Source organism: Symphalangus syndactylus, chromosome 6, assembly GCF_028878055.3.
Source record: "Symphalangus syndactylus isolate Jambi chromosome 6, NHGRI_mSymSyn1-v2.1_pri, whole genome shotgun sequence".
Lineage (NCBI taxonomy): Eukaryota > Metazoa > Chordata > Mammalia > Primates > Hylobatidae > Symphalangus > Symphalangus syndactylus.
In genome coordinates this window covers 55,383,610-55,404,689 of record NC_072428.2, presented here as the reverse complement: position 1 = coordinate 55,404,689, position 21,080 = coordinate 55,383,610, and the positions used below count along the sequence as shown (strand labels likewise).

Sequence of the window (21,080 nt, the reverse complement as noted above, 5' to 3'; positions counted from 1 at the left end):
CAAGGCTGGCACCAAGCTGCCTTTTCCCAACTAGGGTGCTGTCCTCTGTCTAAATACTTGTCAAAGGGCTTTTAGGGTGTCCTTTGAAGCCCCACATACTGGGACCCCTGTCCTGGCTTGGGCCTTCACTGGCTTATGGGGAGCCACAGTTTATTCAGAGATTCTAGTCAGTCTCGGCCTAGCTGCTCTGGATGATAAAGTCTCTCCTCAGGAGAAGTTTGATGAATGAACACCCAGAATGGCCAGATTCTTGAGCTTTTCCCAGCCCAGGTTAAGTTCCCAAACTGAACGTCCAAAATCCTTCCTATCTGGTTGGAGGCAAAGGAGGCAGCTTCATCTCTGTGTTACTCAGTACTTCCAAAGCAACTGGCATTCAGCTGGGCTGTTCTGGGTGTCAGCCCCTGCGATATAACCCCCTGAGGTTAATGGGGTCACACTGGAGCCAGACTTTTCCCCCACTCCAATACTATTTACCCATTACAATCTGTGCTATTTTTCCGTTATAATATGGGACAAATACTCACTGAAGAATGATGGAACTTCAGACACTGGAACAGATCCGGAAGAAACCTGGAAGCATTGTTTTCTTTTGGGGACTCTCAAATCCTTTTACCTAGAGCTGCTGTGAGACTGAGGAATGAAGCAATCAGGGGAGGCATCTGGGAGGAGGAGGGGGAAGTGCCTTGACTCAGTCTTGCCTTCTTGCCCTAGGAATCCAGAAGAATGCACAAGCCCTGCAAGAAATGCTGAAGCACCCACTCCTGTGCCACTCCTCCAAGCCCAAGCTGGACACTCTTCAGAAACCCTATGTTCCCAAAAAACGGGTAAACATCCAGCTCACTGAATGTGTAAATGGCCCCTGAGTACCGCCCACAGGTACAGATGTGGCTGTCACCTTGGGACCCTCTGAGGGCCATGCTTTCCCAGCACCCCCAGATGCTCCCCAGCCTGTTGCTGTGACTGTATGAAGTTAGGCCAGGAAAGTCTGTGCATAAACCTGGGATAACACCCTCCTCCATGACCTTCTGCCAGGCCCAGAGAATCCCAATTCCACCCCCAAGGAAGACTAGAGCCCAGCTGCTGGATGACATCTTCATTCGCTTGCGGGATCCCCGGAACATTACAGAGGCTCCACTAGGTACGGCTCTGCCACGGCTGCCAGGATCCCAGATCCAGTTCACTCCTGCTGGCTAAAGGCAAAGAAAGGGCTTGTGTCAGTGCAGGAAAGGCCCTTAGAGAGCAACTGCCTACATCAGTCTCTATATGTAGATGGAGAAAAGGAGAGCCAGCATGAGGCAGGGAGTTGCCTAAAACCACACAGCATGTTAAGTTCCTGAACCAGGGCTTAAGATAGAGTCAATGCACAGGGGCAGTAGGAAGTCACTGACTTCCTACTGCCCCAAGCTGGAAAGGCCATTTTTAGCCCCTTAGCATCCTCCTGCCACGACATCCCATTTTCCAAGGGTCTCTGGACCCAATCCTCTTGCTTCCAGCTGGGTGAGAACCAGGATGAGCTTGGTGCCTCTCCTGGCTTCTTTTCCTGCAGGTGCTGTCCTGCACCGGTGGACAGAACGGCGGCTGGTGAATCACAAGCAGTACCTGGAGGCCAAGAGGCTGTTGAAGGAGTTCCAGGCACGTTACCGGCAGCTGGTGAGTGGCTCTCTGCGGACAGTGTTCAGGACTACCCCGCTCCCCCCGGCCTGCCCAGCGCTGAGTGAGAGCCAGCCCAAATTTGGCCGCTTCCTCGAGTTCATGGATGAGTTCTGCCAGGAGCCCACAGCCAGTGACTCACAAGGCTAGGGCTGTGCATGGAGGCTGTGTGCACCACCCGGCCTGTGCCCCAGCTCTCCCCGAGGGCTCTGTGCCCTGGACCGCACCTCAAGGTTGACCAGCCGGCCACAGGCCTCAGAGCTCAGCTGGGCCCCACTCGCTGGCCACAAGGTGGCATCCCCTTGTCAAGATCTCCCCTCCTTGGCCCAGGCATGACCTGGTGCCTGGCCCAGCGGCAATAAAGAGTGGGTGCACAGGGCAATAGACCGGGTACCATATGCATTCTTTCTTGGAACCCAGGCCACAGCAGCATTGTCATACCTCCCTCTAAAAATGGTTTTCCAGTTCAGATGCAACAGGGATACATTTGTTCTCTGTTGTATGAGAAACTGACACCAAGGGGATCTTACCAAATTCCTGAACAATGGTTCCAAAAAGGGTATTTTTAAAAACCAGATCTTGTGAGTACAGCGCTAATGTGCAGGGACAGTGTCATCCTGTATATTCATTCTTTACTCAGACTCTTTCTTGGTTCCTTCATTAGGAGCATGAATGGTTGAACGTGAACATGATAGTAAATTGGAGCAAACTGTAAACTGGAGATAACTTATGCCAAAAGACATGGTTATACACCATGGAAACCCCATCCCTGCTCCTAATCTCTACTGCCATTCAGAATGCCAAAGCAAGACATCCAACATGGGGCATCTCCCAGAGCACATACAGCACCAAAAATCCACACACAGCCTAAGCTTAACCCATGTTTTTGTCTGAGATTGTTCTCCAGAGACAAGACTCTGACTAGAAACAGAACATCGACTTTCATGAGTTTCCTTTACTGTATTCTCAACTTGGGCCTCGCCTTAAGCAGGCAAACATACATTGAAGAATGCACTTTGGTACTGTTTAAATAACACATCAGCCCACTTGATTCCATGCCATGTCCTTGCTGACAGAAGCATCCCCAACAGGGCATGCCCTGGTCCAAGTCCTCTGTCTTTGTCAAAATGCTCTTCTGATGAGTTGGAGAGGAGGCAGCCAGCAGTGGCAGTCCACAAGGATCCAGGTACCTTCTCCAATCCTAAAGCAGACAGCAGGTTGAATAAAACCAATACACAACCTATTTTCTAGGCAGGAGGGGAAAAGGCCCTTTGGACAATATTTGTACAAAGAGTTGAGAGTAAACAGTATATCAGGCTCAAAAAAAAAAAAAATCTATTCGTTGGCATTTAAATTGTTTTCCTTTGCATAGTATCTATTTTCTCACTAGGACTTTTAAGTGCTCTGCTGGAGGCTCAGCGTTGGTAATACCATGTTTGATGCAAACTTGAACCCAATGAGGAAGAACCCCTGCTGTCATTGGTGGCACAGCTTTAGAGGGTGGTGGCCCCAACAAGGGGCAATCTGCCTACTGCTATATTAATCTGGAACCAGGGCCAACAGCTACTCTTGAACTATGGTATTTGAAGAGCGAGTTCATGGCCTATTTTACCTTATATTAAATGATTGATAGGAAAGGAAGATGAACAAACTTTGCTTTGCCTTGGCTTCAAACTAGTTCTTGATTTAAGACACCAGAAAGGAAGAGAGGGAGTCTGCTTAAGAGTTTGAGGTTGCCTCTCACAAGATGACAGTTAAAAGTTGCCACCTTACTTAAAAGGCATTAAGGAGGCATTTACTCACAAAGGAGAGAGTATAAATTTTTTCCTTAAGAGGAAAAAACAAATACTGATAATACATAGAACAATCTGCACATCCAGTCTTGGCACTTTTTTTCCAATTTGACTAATCTCTAAACTGGTGACCCTTGCATTTATCTTAGTCTCTTTCCTACAATATCTTCAGAAAGCTACAGCGGGTAACAATCATGTATAAAGATGCATTTCCTAGATCATCTTCAGAAGAAAATCTCTTCAGCACTTTCCCTAGAATCTGCCCCCTGACCACCCCGCCCCAGACCTGCTTTCTCTTTTGAGAATTCATAACCAGGTATGTTTAGGTACCAGTTCAAAAGACCACTCAATGGGTTGATGAGGAAAAGTCTGGCTGAGAACAATTTAAGACCATAATGAGTTTCCAATTTTTAAAGAAAATTTGGCTAGCTGGCTTTTAATTCTTAATTAAAAACATTAAATTTAATTAAAATTATTCCAATCAAAATATATCACTTTCCAAGATTCCACATTCATCTTACTTTACTTACTTATACTATGGAAACTTTCTCTACCTGAGCATGTATTCAGGGGCTATAGGTACATTTAACTGAAAAAAAAATCAGGAAGAAAAAGCTATTAAAATAAAAGCCTCCTAAGTCATTTGGGGGTATCCTCATCATTGGTGCATGTATCTGCGTGTGTCAAACTTTAACGATTATTTATTCAGACCCTGGAAAACTACACTATAAAATAGGGTACTGGATCACAAGTTCCTCGTTTGGTTAAAAAAAAAGGTGGGGGTGCGGGGGGGGCAGAGAAGAAGTTTAACTTACTTGGATGATTTCCATGCCCATTCCAGCTGTAACATTCTATGACTGTGACCCAGCCTTTGATTCTTCTCTTTTCCCACTCTCCTACTAGATATTTCAATGAAAAGTTAGGCAGGAAAAAGGAAAGGAATCCCAAGTTGCTGCCAGCTCAGAGAGATTAGGAGGTTACTAAATTGAGGTGTGGGCCTCCCCTGGCCATGTCAGTGATCCACAACCCACCTCACTTCTTGGGGCTTAAGCTAAAAGCAGTTTCTGAAGAGATGTTAATGATGTCCTGTAATCACTAGAGGAGAAAATTCATTCTCCTTCCATAACATTACTTAGTAAAGGAAAAGCAATTGTGCAATCAAATTCACAAATACCGATGGGGTCTCTAAAATGTAGAATGCAGCTTGCTGGGTGCTGGTCAGTTTTCTAAATGGGACCAGAAATGGCTTTCCTAAGACCATAAACGAACTCTCCAGCCACACATACACTCAGATGCATTCCATTAGACATTGAGCGCCTCAAGAGCAGGAACTGCTTTATCTCCACAGTCCAGCCCAGGGTTGGCACAAGTTTGAAGCTCAGTAAATGTTTGTTTGTTTGTCAAATAGAAAAGAAAGGATGAGCCTTCGGTCATCAGCTGCATGAGTCAGGCACAGTAGCAGCTTCCCATTTTAGTCAGTTTGCCAGTTTGTCAGTTTGTAACCAGACAGTAATCAATTAAAAGCTTTAATCTCTTAAGGACATTTTTCCTTTAGGGAAAATGAACAAAAAATAAAACATTTATTACCAGTGCTTCTTCCAAGCAAAAATTTAAAAATTAAATTAAAATTTAAAAAATAAGTGAAGCCACTTAGGAGTTTCCCCGGCAAGCCACACCCAAGAAGACTTAACCTTTTTTAAAAACAGGCAATTAATTATATCAAAGGGGCCAGGGGCTGGATGCATAATCCCCTGATCTGATACCAACCCAACAGGCCCAGATGACTTCTTCCAGCAGATACAATCAATGGGTCACGAACATTTTCTCAAAGTATCTTTCCCTCTCTATGGACAAGAGCTGACAGCCCCCTTCTAAGGGCACCACATTTCTTGGATTTCCCCTCAGACTGACCTTCACCCTCCCACCTCTCATAACTTCCCCTTTAATAAGAAAAAAGCCCAGACTGCATATATATACAAGGAACAGAGTAAGACATGGGTAATTTGTATGGTGAACTGGACTGCAATGATTCGTGAGGAATTTGTTTTGTGAAATCCTGCACCTCTTGTTCTTGCTCACAAACCCTTCCCATCGTTCTGTTTCCTTCCTTGTCCTTTTCTTTTCCCCCAAATAATCCATATCAACATATCGACTTTTAACCGACTTCACAATCATGGAAGGAGAGAGGGAGACTTTTCAGAAAGAAAAAGCATTCAGGTTTTAGTTATTAAGGATGGGAAGCATCTTAAAATACAGATAATACCTTAGTGGTTTTTCCTTCCTCTAAAGGCAACCTGATTAAAGATCAACCCTCCTCCCTCCTTAACCTAGACCACTCTACCTATATTTGAAAGACTGTTGCTCAGCAGGAAGTTTAGAAAACAACTGTCAATACCATCCTAGGCATCACTGTAGGTACAAGGTGGGAAGGCAGTAAGCTGGACCTACAGTTTGGAATATTTGCTTAACAAGAATTTGTTCTTCATTCTGCACTTGTTGCGACTGCTGTGCAATTCTTAAAATGAAAGTATTAATTTGGGGAAATATTTAAAATATATATCTTTTATCTATTAAAAATATTTCTTTTTACCAAAGACAAAAATCAATTCCAACTGAAAAGTGTTTTTCAAATTACTGGAGATATAGAAAAAGATGGCAAGTGGAAAAATAAGTGTCTTTGCTCCTACCAACAAGACTAGCCTTCCAATAATATTTACTAAGATCAAAAAGGAAATGCGTGAAATGGCAGTAACTGATAAGTTTCCTCTAAGGGCATTTATAGTAAGGTCACCCTCCCTGTCTTCTGTAAACCAGAGCCAGCTCTTCTGTTTTGGGCACAAACACGCCCTTCAGCAGCCCTTGGAGGACATAAGTTGTTGGTAGGGCCTAGAACTGAAGTGGTGTGACTATAAAATCATGAGATTGATATATGTTTTTAAAACATACATCTGCACATGTGCATACACACGCACACAACACAGAATGCATACATTCAGATGAGTGATGTTCCCCACCAAAGTAGTCACCAAAGAGATTCTACCTATCTCAGTGATGACCACAATGTTTAAGACATCTCTGGAACTTCTCTTTGGGAACTGGGAACTATGAGCTGCACAAGAAAATGGCTCTGCTTTACAGCAGCACTCATTACTGCAAACCCACTTGATAAGCCACCTTCTTTCCCAGAGGGTTCAACTAGCTGCTGGCTAGTCTCAGACTTTAAATTCTCTCTCCTAACCACAAACCACCACAAAACACTGAAGATTTGCCCTGAGAAAAGGCAAATCTGAGAACACTTAAAAGGAGTTGTTATACTTTCTGCCTTGATCAATGGGTCACTGTTTGGACTTTGACTTCTAGGTCTAGAAGCTGAGGACCACCTTAGGAGGAGGCTGGAATAGATAACCATTAAGGTCCCTTCCAGTTCTAGCATTTTGGGAGTCGGTGTTTCTAGTCTTTGAAGACAGTTCCAGAAATACTTTCACCAATGGCACTGGAAAAACTAAGCAGTATCCTGCTGGGGCTACTCAAAGGAGACAACATATATTGGGATATATAAGCTCTGGAAGGTCTGTTAAAATGCCAGTCACATGACTTTATAGTAACAACTCATACATACACGAGGAATGCCAGCCCATCAGAAATTCCCTAAAATCATATCTTGATCCCTATTCTCAATGAGCCCAGATGGGCAGAAGCACCAAGCACCACCAGGGATGCAAAAGACACATGGTGTCAGCTGCTAAGGAAAATAAACCCCCAAAGGTCCATGGGACTGAATTTACCAGCTGCATCCAGCTAGATACCTTGTTTCCATAGTATGGAGTTTAAGTATTGTTCCTTGCCTGACTTCAGGGTGAATTTTTAGCATTTTAGATCAACACTGCAGATAACCCTTGGCCATGTGAAAAGTAATAATGAGGCCTGATTATAGTTTGTCTCATAGGCTGAAACCCCTAGAAAAGCAGAAGGGTCTAAACTGTGTGGGATGAGGATAATGCACAGTATATGTTTATCCACCCCATCAATCTTGTTTGCATGTGGATTCTGCACTGTCAGTGTTCAATGCCCAGCCTAGCTTCCCCTAGGCTCCCCTGGCACACCCTTAGGTTGTGATCTATTTGGGAAACCTTTAGAAAATCCATGGGTTATGCCACTTAGTAGCTGAGAGAACCGGAACATCTGCACTACAGTTTCATCATCTAAAAATGGGGCTAATGCCAGTTACATGAGAGGTCTCTTGGAAAGACTAAATTAAATAATGTCTGTAAATGTGCTCTGTCAACTATATAGCATTCACCAAATACTATTTTTTAAACAGAGAATGTAAATTAACTTTTGTAAAGGCATAAGCTTAACTGATAAAGATAGGTATTTATTTTTGGCAAGGGACGGCAGAAAGAGTAACATAACCATCTATCATTTTGGATCTGCCAAGGAACTAAATTGTTCACTTCTTTGAAAAAGATGGAATTAATTTTTATCTGCAAGGCTGATTTAAAACAATACCCTGCTGAAAGAAGCCAGGAAGTCTATCAGTTTAAGAAGGTATCCCCTCTTTACCATTACTGTGGTCATTATGCTCCTGAATGAGGCTGTTCCAAATTTCATTCCCAGTGGGTGCTGCCAGGTTTGGCCCAGAAGCCCTTAGGGATGGGTCACTCAGGCTTCTGGCCTGGGTCACAGAGAAACGGAGATGCTGTTCCCTTGGATGTTGACTACAAAGGCCCTGGAACCTCTCAGAACCATATTAGACAGTGTTTTGCCATTAAAATAAAACCAAAGTGAGAACACTCAGCTCTTCAGGATAAACGATCAAGGCCTAAGACCTTTTAAAAACAGGTAACACTGTTCATTAGGTGCTACTTGGCCCCGGCCATGTTGCTGGACCGTAGGAGATACTGATCCACACTTCCTTTTCGCCGGCTCACAGTCCGCCTCTCGTTGTCAAACATGCGCTGCAACTGCAAAGCCAACTGTCGGTCCTCTTCCTCTTGCTGAAGTTTCTGCTCCATCTCTCGCAGGACTGGGTCTGTTGGGGCCAGACCCACCTCACCGCTGGTTTGTCGCAGTTTTTTAAGGGAGCCATTTTGTTCTAAGTGCTTGGTCTTGCAGTGTCTTTTTCGGCCTCGACGCAAAGAAGGAAGTGGCTCTTCACTTAGGCTCTCGACTAGAACACCATTAGTCAGATCAAAATGATTTAATGTCTTCAATTGTTTCTTTGTTTTGAGGACTCCACCCAAAACACTGTTTTGGGGTAGCACTGAATTAACTGTGGTGATTTTCATGGCTCTGCTTATACAGGTTTTGTCTAACTTGGCATCTGGAGTTGATCCTAATCCCTCAAACTGCTCCCTCTCCAAAGAAGTCCCACTGCCTCCCCATTTGAGTTCTGAGGAACAGCAGGTTTCCAGTGGGATCTCAGTGCTACTTTTATTATCACTGTCCTGTTCTGCTTTTGTTTGGCTAACAGAGGGGAAATAATCAAGATCAGCAGAGGTAGGTCCAGTATACTCAGAGAGGACCTGCCCACCAGACAATCTTGTATTTACAGCCACAAGCGGCTTCTCCTTGCTAGAATGGATACCTTCAGAGCCTAGTAACTCTTCCCCCATTTCAGGAGCCAGAGAGGTAAGAGTGGCTTTTGAAAGGGTCTTTTTGATCTGCCGCTCCTGAAAGATCTGTTCCCACTTTTTGAGGATCCGTGGACTGGCCTCATAAGATGTCTGCTTCTGCAGGCTTCTGTTTAGGTTGCGTGGAGTTGATTTGATGATGAGGGGACTTAGCACACGGCCATCAGGGAGTCTCTTGGGAGGGGTACACGGTGAGCAGACAATGGGCTTGAAATGGTTTAGTTCTTCGGAGATGCTGTCATTGCTCTCAGGGCTGATCGAACGCTCTGGCTTATGCAGGGAAGCCAAGGATGAAAGGGAGCTGAAGGGTAGACGCTTTTCGATGGTTAAGTCAGGGGCTGAGAGGCAGCGGTTGTTTTGAGTTGACAAGAGGACACCAATGATGGGGTTGGAGGCTGGAGTCATAGTTGTGACCTGAAAGAGATTAAAAAGATTATGCATTCATACACACATACATATACATTTTCCTTCATCATTCCTTTATGATGGTGGAGGGACAGAGAAGGGGAGGACAAGAAAAGGGATGAAGGGTAAAGTAAGCCTAAGAAAGGGAGAAAATCCCTAACTTAGAAAGCATACCATTTAGCAGAACATCCTATATACTTCAAACAATAAGACTGAAAATCCTATATACTTCAAACAATAAGACTGAAAATCTGTAGGGGAGAAAAAACACTTATCTAAAGCTTTAAAAAAGGTTTCTTATCCGGGCATGGTGGCTTATACCTCCCAAAGTGCTGTAATCCCAGCATTTTGGGAAGCTGAGACAGGTGTATCACTTTGAGACCAGCCTGGAAAACACAGCAAGATCCCATCTCTACAAAAAACTTTAAAAATTCCCCAGGTGTGGTGGCATGTGTCTGCAGTCCCAGCTACTTGGGAGGCTGAGGTGAGAAAGGCTACTTGAGCCCAGGAATCTGAGGCTTCAGTGAGCTATGGTTGCACCACTGCACACCAGCCTAGGTGACAGAGTGAGACTCTGTCTCTTAAAAAAAAGGAAGGGGGGGATTCTCTAGTAGCCCTAATTCTACCCATCTGGCTACTAATTCAAACTTTCTTCCTTCACATCTGTTTGTGAACTTCTCCAATATAACTAGTATGCCTGAAGCTCAATCTGCTTCTTCTCTTCTGGAATAGTTTATTTCATGACCATGTGCAGAGGGGGTGATGGCGCAAGCCTCGCAAGTCCCGGAGGTCTGTGGCTGAGGTGTACCTTGGCTTTGTTGCCTGGAGCTGCTCTGACTCTGCTCTTCACTCTTTCCTGGGCTGTGTCACTACAGCTCTGACTCCTTTCCACCTTGGAGTTTAGCTTCCTAAAAAAGAATAAATAAAAAACAAGTAGTCAAAATTAGTCCATATATAGGTAAGGAAAAAGGATGACAATATCTTTTTGCTTTCTAAGCCACTCACCAAGAAAGAATTCCCTTGGGCAGCTACAATAGAAAATGAGTTAATTTATTAACAAAATACATTCTGAATAGAAATTCTGCCAAAAGAGAGTGCTCCAGAGAGGATATTTGGTTCAAGGTTTTGTTTCCAAACTAGACCCTGCCAAAAGGAGGCAGAACCAGTGGCTATTTTGAACATGCTTAGAGAGATGTAGAGATATTTCACTATCCTTAATAGGGTGGATACAATGTTAAATCACCTTTACAAGCAACAGATTTTTCTTTTTATTAGACCCAAACCTCTCTTCAATCTAAATCAAGCACAAAACAAATATTGAAGTACTTACAAAAATGCACAGCAGTGCATTAGATCTCCATGTAGAGTCAAAATTAAATGTAGTCTCTTCTTTAATCCATTACATTTGAGCTTTCAAAGGCCTAAATCCTAGTGATTTCAGACGTTTAAAGAACACATGATTTTTGTCTTTATGACATTGAGTTTATAACCCAAACCAAACTCCACAGTACTTGGATTCTATACTGAAGTCCACTACACTATAGCTTAGTAAGTGCCATAAGACAGCAGTTAGTATGCAACTAAACTTCCCAAGTGTTTTCTTCTAAGAGTTTTATCATTTTGACTCTTAAGTTAGGTCTTTGGTCCATTTTGAGTTAAATTTTATAACTCAAAATGGTGTGAAGTTGGAGTCCAACTTTATCCTTTTGTATGTGGATATCTATTAACAGTTGTCCCAGGATCATATGTGAATCTATGTTAGAATTATGTGCAGATGACTGTCACCTGCCCCAGAAACAAGTAGGGACACTTAATTTCTCACTCGCCTTTGTTTCCCTGTTCCTCAACTCTTGCCTAAATATATGTCTGTTCACCAAGCATGTATCATATACTTACTATATGTATGCCAGACACTGATGGCCATTATCCAGGCACTGAGAATACAGAGAAGAATGAGACACAGTCTAGATCTTCAAGGAATCAGAGTCCAGTGGGCAAATAAATACAATACAGTGAAAGGGCACAACAAAAAGAAGTATGCATAGGAAGCAGAAATGGCATAAAGAGTTCCTCATAACCTGGGATGAAGTGAGATCTGGGTTGGAAAAGTCTTCCTGTAGCATGTTCATTTCAAAGGATAAACAGGAATTTGCCATATGTCAAGGTGGACATATAGTTATGCAGATAATCTCAAACAGAAATTATTTCTTCAAATGATTCGATTTAGCTTTGGAATGGAATGCATCATATCTACTCTTTTGTAGCAAAAGACTTGTTTTCAGAGTTTTACAATGCCAGCATTAGCTTGGAGAAAACTTGTAAAGGAGGTAAGGTACCTTCCCCCACGGTGCCTCTCTTCTCCCTACATCTCTAGTAAGTAGAGTAGGTAGCATGTCCTACCTACTCATAAGGGCTTCTATTCCAGTACTTCTGTGTTATTCCTCCCATTCGAAACCCTCCCATCCTATGTCTTATGGCCACATAGTGTTAATAGGAGAAAGAGGTGGCCAGCCTGTATCACGTGCTTGCACTTTACCAAGAAATTCAACATTTAACCCAAATGAAAGATGTGAAAGTTGTACTATCTAGTGGGAAATACATTTTGGAGCAAGTAGAAAATTTCAACATCCCCCTATAAAAGCAGCTGTGTAAAAGTCAGCTTGATTGGTAGTTTACTATTAAAAATAGTGATATTCATTTGCATCCCTAGAAGTCACAGAAACTGTCAGTGGTGTAAGCCACCCAGAAGTATACTGTATAGCAGATTAAAATGCTGTGGTAAATAATATATACCTTGGGTTAGAAAAAAGGGATGTAAAGTTGAGAGAGACAGCATTGTTACTTCAAATATATCAATTGTTTGGTGTGATTCCATTGGCAAAACAAGCAGACACCAAGAGGAAAAGATTTTCTGATCAACCTGAGAAAGACTTTTGTAACTTTCAATAGAGCAGTTCACTGATAGTTGCCTGGGAAGACACTGAGCTCCATGCCGTTAGAGGTATTCAAACTGAGGCTGGATCTAGACCTTAAGTTCCAAATATTACATAATTAAGAAATAACTTACTTTTTAAAAACAGGCTATAAATCCATTTTGTCAGGTGTAAAACAGTCAAATTGAAAGTCACTGTTTTCAAGCCTACGTTATCAGATACACAAATGACAACTACCTGTAGCTGGGGAGAACGTCTTCACATGCCCCATAAACTCCATTTTGGCAAAAGAAAAGGCCCAGGGAGGAAACACACTTGCAGTGACCAAGCACGCAATGAAGAAAAAAAAAAAATTCTGACAATCTAAAATGTTTTTGGTAAACTTTAGTATAGCTGAAATTGTCATTACCTCTCCCATTCATATTTGATCAACAGACTTTTTACTGGGCACCAACTCTGTGCAAAGCATTAGAGACAGATTGATCAAAAGACAACCTTCACTGAAAGGAGCGTCTAGCCACTGAAGTCCACCACTCTATAGCATAAGTGCTGTAAGAGATCAGTTATTACCCAACTGAACTCCTCAAGTGTTTTCTTCTAAGAGTTTTATAGTTTAAGCACTTACATTTAGGTCTCTGATCCATCTGGAGTTCATTTTTGTATGTGGTATGAGGTTGGGGCCCAGCTTCATTCTTTTGCATGTAGATACCCAGTTATACCAGCACCATATGTAAAGTGGCTGTTCTTTCCCCACTGAATGGTCTTGGCACCCTTGTTGGAAATCAGTTGACCATGGATGTATGGGTTTATTTCTGGACTCTCAACTCTATTCCATGGATTTACATGTCTGCCCTTATTCCAATACCACATTGTTTTGATTGCTATACTTTGCAGTAAGTTTTGAAATCAGGAGTTGAGTCTTCCACCTTTGTTCTTTTTTTTTTTTTCAAGATTGTTTTAACTATTTGGGCTCCTCTGAAAATTCATATATGTGTTTCGGTATGTTTGTCCATTTCTGCAAAGAAGACCACTGGAATTTTAATAGGTGTTACACTAAATCTGTAAAATGACTTAAAGAGTATTGCCATCTTACCAATATTATGTCTTCTAATCCATAAGCACAGGAAGTCTTTTGCTTAGATCTTCTTTCTTTCAGCAACGTTTTGTAGTTTTCAGCATACAAGTCTTGCACTAGTGCGGTTAAATTTATTCATAAGTATTCTATTTTTTGATGCTATTGTAAACTGAATTGTTTTCATAGTTACCTTTTTGGGTTGTTCACTGCTGGTGTATAGAAATGCAACCGATTTTTGTGTGGTGAGCTTATATCTTGCAACTTTGCTAAAATTTGTCTATTAGCTTTAACAATTATTTCATGGATTCTTTAGGATTTTTTGTGAATAAAATGTCATGTGTAAACAGAAATAGTCTTACTTCTTCCTTTGCTATCTGGATGCCTTTTATTTCTCTTGCCCAATTTTTCAGGCTAGAATTTCCAGTACAATGTTGAACAAAAGGCAACAGTAGACATCATTTATCTTGTTCCTGCTACTAGGAGGAAAGTTTTCTCTTTCACCACTGAGTATGATGTTGCTGTGGGTTTTTCATAGATTCCTTTTATAAGGCTGAAGTTCTCTTATTTTCCTACGTGTTCAGCATTTTTCTCATGAAAGGGTATAAGATTTTGTCACTTTTTGTGTGTGTCTACTGAGCTTTTTTCCCCTTCATTCTACTAAAATGGTACATTACATTGATCTTCGTATGCTGAAACACCTTTGCATTCTTGGAATAAATCCCGCTTGGTCATGGTATATAATTCTTTTAAAAAAATGCTGCTGGATTTTGTTGGCTAGTATTTTTGCTGAAGAATTTTTATCTATATTCCTAAGAGATCTTGGCCTATAGTTTTCTTATGAAATATTTGTCTGACTTTGGTATCAGGGTAATGCTTACCTCATATAATATTTATTCTTCTAATTTTTGGGAGAGGGTGGGATTCATGTTAATTCTTTAGTTGTTTGGCAAAATCACCAGTGAAGCCATTGGCCCTCGGCTTTTATTGTTGGATTTTTTTTTTTATTATGGGTTCAACCTCTTTACTTGATATAGGTCAATTCAGATTTTTCAACTTCCTCACGTACTTTACGAGTTTCTAGGAATTGGTATTTCATTACATTCACTCTAGGAACTGGTACATTTCATCTAAATTGTCTAATCTGCTGGCATTAAAATTGTTCATAGTATTTGTCTATAATCCTTCTTAATTCTATAGTAACAGTAATGTCGTCATTTTCTTCCTAATTTTGGTAATTTGAGTCTTCTCTTTTTTCTTGACCAGTCGTTAAAAATTTGTCAATTTTGTTGATCTTACCAAAGGACCCAGCTTTTGGGTTTCATTCATTCTACTGTTTTCCTATTCTCTGTTAATCTTAAATGTAATCTTTATTATTTCTTTCCTTTTGTTTTCTGTGTTTAGTCTGTTCTGTTTAGTCTTAGATCTTTTATAATGTAGGCTTTTACAGCTATAAATTTCCCTCTGAGCACTGCTGTCATTACATTAAGTTTTGATGTACAGGTTTTAATTTTTACCTTTTTCTAACTTTTAAGTTCAGGGGTACATGTGCAGGATGTGCAGGTTTGTTACATAGCTAAACCTGTGTCATGGTGGTTTGCTGCACAGATCATCCCATTACCTAGGTATTAAGCCCAGCATCCATTAGCTATTTTTCCTGATGGTCTCCCTCCTCCCACCCCCTTCCTCCTGCAGGCCCCAGTGTGTGTTGTTTCCCCAGTTTCCCCACATGTGTCCATGAGTTCTCATCATTCGGCTCCCACTTTATAAATGAGAATATGTGATGTTTGGTTTTCTGTTCCTGCATTAGTTTGCTGAGAATGATGTCTTCCAGCTCCATCCATGCCCCTGCAAAGGACATAATCTTGTTCCTTTTAATGGCTGCATAGTATTCCATGGGGGTATACGTACCACATTTTCTTTATTCAGTCTATCACTGAATGGCATTTAGGTTGGTTCCATGTCTTTGCTATTGTGAACAATGCTGCAATGAACCTACGTGTGTGTACTTTTATAAGGGAATGATATATATTCCTATGGGTATATACCTATTAATGAGATTGCTGGGTCAAATGGTATTTCTGCCTCTAGGTTTTTGAGGAATCGCCACACTGTCTTCCACAATGGTTGAACTAATTTACACTCCCACCAACAATGTAAAAGTGTTCCTTTTTCTCCATAACCTTGCCAGCATCTGTTGTTTTTTGACTTTTTAATAATAGCCATTCTGACTGGTGTGAGATGGTATCTCATTATGGTTTTGATTTGCATTTCTCTAATGATCAGTAATGTCAAGCTCTTTTTCATATGCTGCTTGGCCACATGTATGTCTTCTTTTGAGAAGTGTCTATTCATCCTTTGTCCACTTTTTACTGGGGTGGCTTTTTTTTTCTTGTAAATTTGTTTAAATTCCTTGTAGATGCTGAATGTTAGACCTTTGTCAGATGGATAGATTGCAAAATTTTCTCCCATTCCGTAGGTTGTCTGTTCACTCTGATGACAGTTTCTTTTGCTGTGCAGAAGCTCTTTAGTTTAATTAGATCCAATTCGTCAATTTTACTTTTGGTGCAATTGCTTTTGACATCTTCGTCATGAAATCTTTGCCCATGCCTATGGTCCTGAATGGTATTGCCTAGATTTTCTTCTAGAGTTTTTATAGTTTTCGGTTTTACATTTAAGTCTTTAATTCATCTTGAGTTGATTTTTTTATTTTTTATATGGTGTAAGGAAGGGGTCCAGTTTCAGTTTTCTGCATATGGCTAACCAGTTCTCCCAGCACCACTTACTAAATAGGGAATCCTTTCCCCATTGTTTTTGTCAGGTTTATCTAAGATCATATGGTTGCAGGTATGTGGTCTTATTTCTGGATTCTCTATTCTGTTCCATTGGTCTGTCTGTTCTTGTACCAATATCAGGCTGTTTTGGTTACAGTAGCCTTGTAGTATAGTTTGAAGTCAGGTAGCGTGATGTCTCTAGCTTTTTTCTTTTTGCTTAGAATTGTCATGAATATTGAGGTTCCATATGAATTTTAAATGGTTTGCGTTCCATATGAATTTTAAAATAGTTTTTTCTAATTCTGTGAAGAATGTCAATGGTAGTTTAATGGGAATAAAATTGAATCTATAAATTGCTTTGGGCAGTACAGCCATTTTAATGATATTCATTCTTCCTATCCATGAGCATGCAATGTTTTTCCATTTGTTTGGGTCATCTCTGATTTCTTTGAGCAGTGGTTTGTAGTTCTCCTTGAAGAGGTCCTGCCTTCCCTTGTTAGCCATATTCCTATTTTATTCTTTTTGTGTCACTTGTGAATGGGAGTTTATTCATGATTTGGCTCTCTGGTTACCTGCTACTGGTGTATAGGAATGCTAGTGAATTTTGTACAATGATTTTGTATCCTGAGATTTTGCTGAAGCTGCTTATCAGATTAATAAGCTTTTGGGCTGGGACAATGGTGTTTTCTAGATATAGAATCATGTCATCTGCAAACAAAGACAGTTTGACTTCCTCTCTTCCTATTTGAATACGCTTTCTTTCTTTCTCTTGACTGACTGCCCTGGCTAGAACCTCCAATACTATGCTGAATAGGAGTGGTGAGAGAGGGCATCCTTGTCTTGTGCCTATTTTCAAGGGGAACGCTTCCAGCTTTTGCCCATTCAGAATGGTATTGGCTGTGGGTCTGTCATATATGGCTCTTATTATTTTGAGGTATGTTCCTTCAATATCTAGTTTATTGAGAGTTTTCAACATGAAGGGATGCTGAATTTTATTGAAGGCCATTTCTGCACCTATTGAGATAATCATATAGTTTTTGTCTTTAGTTCTGTTTATGTGAAGAATCACATTTATTGATTTGTCTACGCTGAACCACCCTTGCATCCCGGGTGATATCATTAGGCTTTGTGTCCCCACCCAAATCTCATCTTGAATTATAATCCCCATAATTCACAAAGAGATGGTCTGGAATTGGAACTTATGTTTAAAAGGAAAGCACAACATAAACGTTTGGAAAATTTCCAGTCTGACGGAGCAATAGAAAACAAAACTCAGCTGCAGAAATTTACATAAGTAATAAGGAGCCAAATGTCAATTGCCAAGACAATGGGGAAAATGTCTTCAGGGCATGTCAGAAGTCTTCACAGCAAGCCCTCCCACTGCAGGCCCAGAAAGCTAGGAGGAGAAAATGGTTTCGTGGGCCCAGGGCCTTGCTGCTTTGTGAAGTCTCTTGGTACCCACAACCCAGCCATGGCTAAAAGGGGCCAATGTACAGATCAGGCCATTGTTTCAGAGAGTACAAGCCCCAAGCCTTGGTGGCTTACATGTGGTATTGGGCCTGTAGGTGCACAGAAGTGAAGAAATGAGGTTTGGGAACCTTCACCTAGATTACACAGAATGTATGTAAATGCCAGGATGTCCAGGCAGAAGTCTGCTGCAGAGGTGGAGCCTGGAGCACCTCTGCTAGGGCAGTGTGGAAGGGAAATGCCCACACCGAGTCCCCATTGGGGCACTGCCTAGAGGAGCTGTGATAAGAGGGCTACCTTCCTCCAGACCCCAGAATGGTAGATCCACTGACAGCTTACACCATGTACCTAAAAAAGCCATAGACACTCAATGCCAGCCTGTGAAATCAGCCAGGAAGGGAGATGTACCCTGCAAAGCCACAGGGGCAGAGCTGCTCAAGGCCCTGGGAGCCCACCTCTTGCACTAGTGTGATCTGAATGTGAGACATGGAGTCAAAGGAGATCATTTCGGAGCTTTAAGATTTGGCTGCCCTGCTGGATTTCAGACTTGCATGGGGCCTGTAGCCCCTTCATTTTGGCCAATTTCTCCCAATGGGAATGGGTGTATTTACCCAATGACTATACCCTTATTGCATCTATGAAATAACTAACTTGCTTTTGATTTTATAGGCTCATAGGCAGCAGGGACTTGCCTTGTCTCAGATGAGACTTTGGGGGGGCTGTTGAAAGGCTTGATTGTGTTTTGAAAAGTGAGGACATGATATTTGGGAGGGGCCGGGGGTGGAATGGTTAGGCTTTGTGTTCCCACCCAAATTTCATCTTGAATTATAAACCTCATAATCCCCATGTGTCAAGGTAGAGTCCAGGTGGTGGTAACTGAATCATGGGGGTGGTTTCCCCAATGCTGTTCTTGTAATAGTGAGTTCTCATGAGATCTGATGATTTTATTTATTATTTATGAGGTGGGGTCTTGCTCTGTCACCCAGGCAGTAGTGCAGTGGCTCAATCTTGACTTGCTGTGACATCCACCTCCCAGGTTCAAGTGATTCTCATGTCTCAGCCTCTGGAGTAGCTGGGATTACAGGTGCATGTCACCACACCCAGCTAATTTTTGTATTTTTAGTACAGATGGGGTTTCACTATGTTGGCCAGGCTTGTCTCAAACTCTTGACTTCAAGTGATCCGCCTGCCTCAGCCTCCCAATGTGCTGGGATTACAGGTGTGAGCCATTGCTTCTGGCCAAGATCTTATGGCTTTATAAGGGCCTCTTCCCCCTTCATTCATTCACTCCCTCCTGCCACCTTGTGAAGAAGGTGCCTGCTTTGACTTCCACCATGATTGTAAGTTTCCTGAGGCCTCCCCCAGCCACATGGAACTGAGTCAATTAAACTTCTTTTCTTTATAAATTACCTAGTCTCAGGCAGTTCTTTATAGCAGTGTGAAAAAAGATTAACACACAGGGGATGGAGCCTACTTGGTCATGACAAATAAGCTTTTTGATGTGCTGGATTTGGTTTGCCAGTATTTTATTGAGGACTTTTGCATCGATGTTTATCAAGGATATTGGCCTGAAGTTTTCTTTTTTTGTTGTATCTCTTCCAGGTTTTGGTATCAGGATGATGCAGGCCTTATAGAATGAGTTAGGGAGGAGTCCCTGCTTTTCAATTTTTTGGAATAGTTTCTGTAGAAATGGCACCAACTCATCATCGTACCTGTGGTAGAATTCAGCTGTGAATGTCTTGTCCTGGGCTTTTTTGGTTGGTAGGCTACTCCTTACTGCCTCAATTTCAGAACTCACTACTGGTCTATTGAGGGTTTCAATTTCTTCCTGGTTCAGTCTTAAGAGGGTGTATATATCCAGGAAGGTTTTTATTTTCATTCCTCTCAAAGTATTTTCTAATTTCTCTTGTGACTTCTTCTTTGGCTCACTGGTTTTAAAGAATGTGTTGTTTCATTTCCACATATGAATTTTCCAGTTTTCTTCCTATCAATTTCTAGTTTCATTCCATTGTGGTCAAAAATATAGTTATTATTTCAACCTTTTAAAATATATTGAGACTTGTTTTATGGTCTAACATACAGTCTATGTTGGAGAATGTTCCATGTGCACTTCAGAAGAATTCTTCTTGTTGAGTTGATCTTTTTATCATTATATAATGTATTTGTCTTTTGTAACAATTTTTAACCTGAAGTCTATATTGTCTGATATCAGTATAGTTACTCCAGCTCTCTTGTTTACTGTTTGCATGAAATATCTTTCCATCCTTTCACTATCAACCTATTTCTGTCTTTGGATCTAAGGTGTGTCTCAGCATATATCTGAATCATTTCTTTTTTAAATCCATTCTCCCAATCTCTTCCTCTTAATTGCAGTTTAATCAATTTACATTTAATGTAATTGCTGATAAAGATGGACTTCTGCTATTTTCTAGGTCTTATACAGGCATCCCTTTCTTTTTTGTCCTTTGCTTTATTGCACACTGCTGATATTGCATTTTTTACAAACTAAAGATTCGTGGCAACCCTGTATCAAGCAAGTCTATCAGCATCATTTTTCCAACAGCATGTGCTCACTTCCTGTCTCTGTGTCACGTTTTGGTAATTCTCACGATGTTTCAAACTTTTTCATTATTATTATATCTGGTATAGTGATTTGTGATCTTTGCTATTTCCAGTATTGTTTGGCTTTCAACAGTTTGATTATATGTCTTGGTGTAGACGTCTTTATTCCTACTTTGGAGTCACAGAACTTCTTGGATGTGTAGACTTAATGTCTTTCATTAAATTTGGTTAGTGTTTGGTCATTATTACTTCAAATATTCTTTCTGCCCCTTTCTCATTCTGGGACTACCATTTTGTGTATATTGGTACACTTAATGGTGTCTCACAGATTTCTTAGGCTCTGTTCATTTTTCTTTATTCTTTTTTCTTTCTGTTTCTCAGATTGGATAATCTCAATTGACCTATATTCAAATTAGTTAATTATTTCGCCTGTTCAAATCTGTTCTGTCAATGTACTTTTCAGCTCCAGAATTTCTATTTGATTCCTTTTTTATAATTTTTATCTCTTTATTGATACTGTCTACTTAGGACATTGTTTTTCATGATTTCCTTTAGTTCTTTGCCCATAGTTCCTTTAGCTCTTGAGCATATGATTTAAAGTCCACATTAAAAATGTCAAATGTCTTGGCTTCCTTTGGGACAGTTTCTATCGGTTTCTTTTTTCCTGTGTATGGGTCATAGTTTCTTGTTTCTTATGCCTCATATTTTTTGCATTTTGAATATTATAAGGTGGCAACTATGAAAATCAGATTCTTTCCCCACCCCTGGGTTTGTTGTTGCTGTCTGTTATA

At 41.1% G+C, this 21,080-nt stretch overlaps 2 protein-coding genes across 19 annotated transcripts in view; one reads left to right on the top strand and one right to left on the bottom strand.

Annotated features, from left to right (window-relative positions):
* The window catches only part of XRRA1 (X-ray radiation resistance associated 1), a 108,417-nt gene extending 105,433 nt beyond the window's left edge, over positions 1 to 2,984 (top strand). For 10 of the 13 annotated variants that reach the window (XM_055282931.2, XM_055282933.2, XM_055282932.2 and 7 more), the window contains 3 exons: positions 712 to 824; positions 1,033 to 1,138; positions 1,547 to 2,032. In XM_055282931.2, the coding sequence (XP_055138906.1) occupies positions 712 to 824; positions 1,033 to 1,138; positions 1,547 to 1,800 (473 nt within the window). In that variant the 3' untranslated portion in view covers positions 1,801 to 2,032. Of the gene's footprint in view, positions 1 to 711; positions 825 to 1,032; positions 1,139 to 1,546 lie in introns of all 13 variants that reach the window. The other 3 variants (XM_055282939.2, XM_063641343.1, XM_063641344.1) reach the window with 1 other exon arrangement.
* The window catches only part of RNF169 (ring finger protein 169), a 133,595-nt gene that overhangs the window by 33,762 nt on the left and 78,753 nt on the right, over positions 1 to 21,080 (bottom strand). For 4 of the 6 annotated variants that reach the window (XR_010121343.1, XR_010121344.1, XR_010121342.1 and 1 more), the window contains exons 5-7: positions 10,290 to 10,389; positions 8,007 to 9,490; positions 525 to 1,190 (exon numbers count right to left, since the gene is read on the bottom strand). Coding sequence is in view for 2 of the 6 variants with exons in the window: in XM_055282942.2 (XP_055138917.1) it covers positions 8,306 to 9,490; positions 10,290 to 10,389 (1,285 nt within the window). In the remaining 4 variants the exon portion in view is untranslated. Of the gene's footprint in view, positions 1 to 524; positions 1,191 to 2,585; positions 9,491 to 10,289; positions 10,390 to 21,080 lie in introns of those variants that run through there. The other 2 variants (XM_055282942.2, XM_055282943.2) reach the window with 1 other exon arrangement.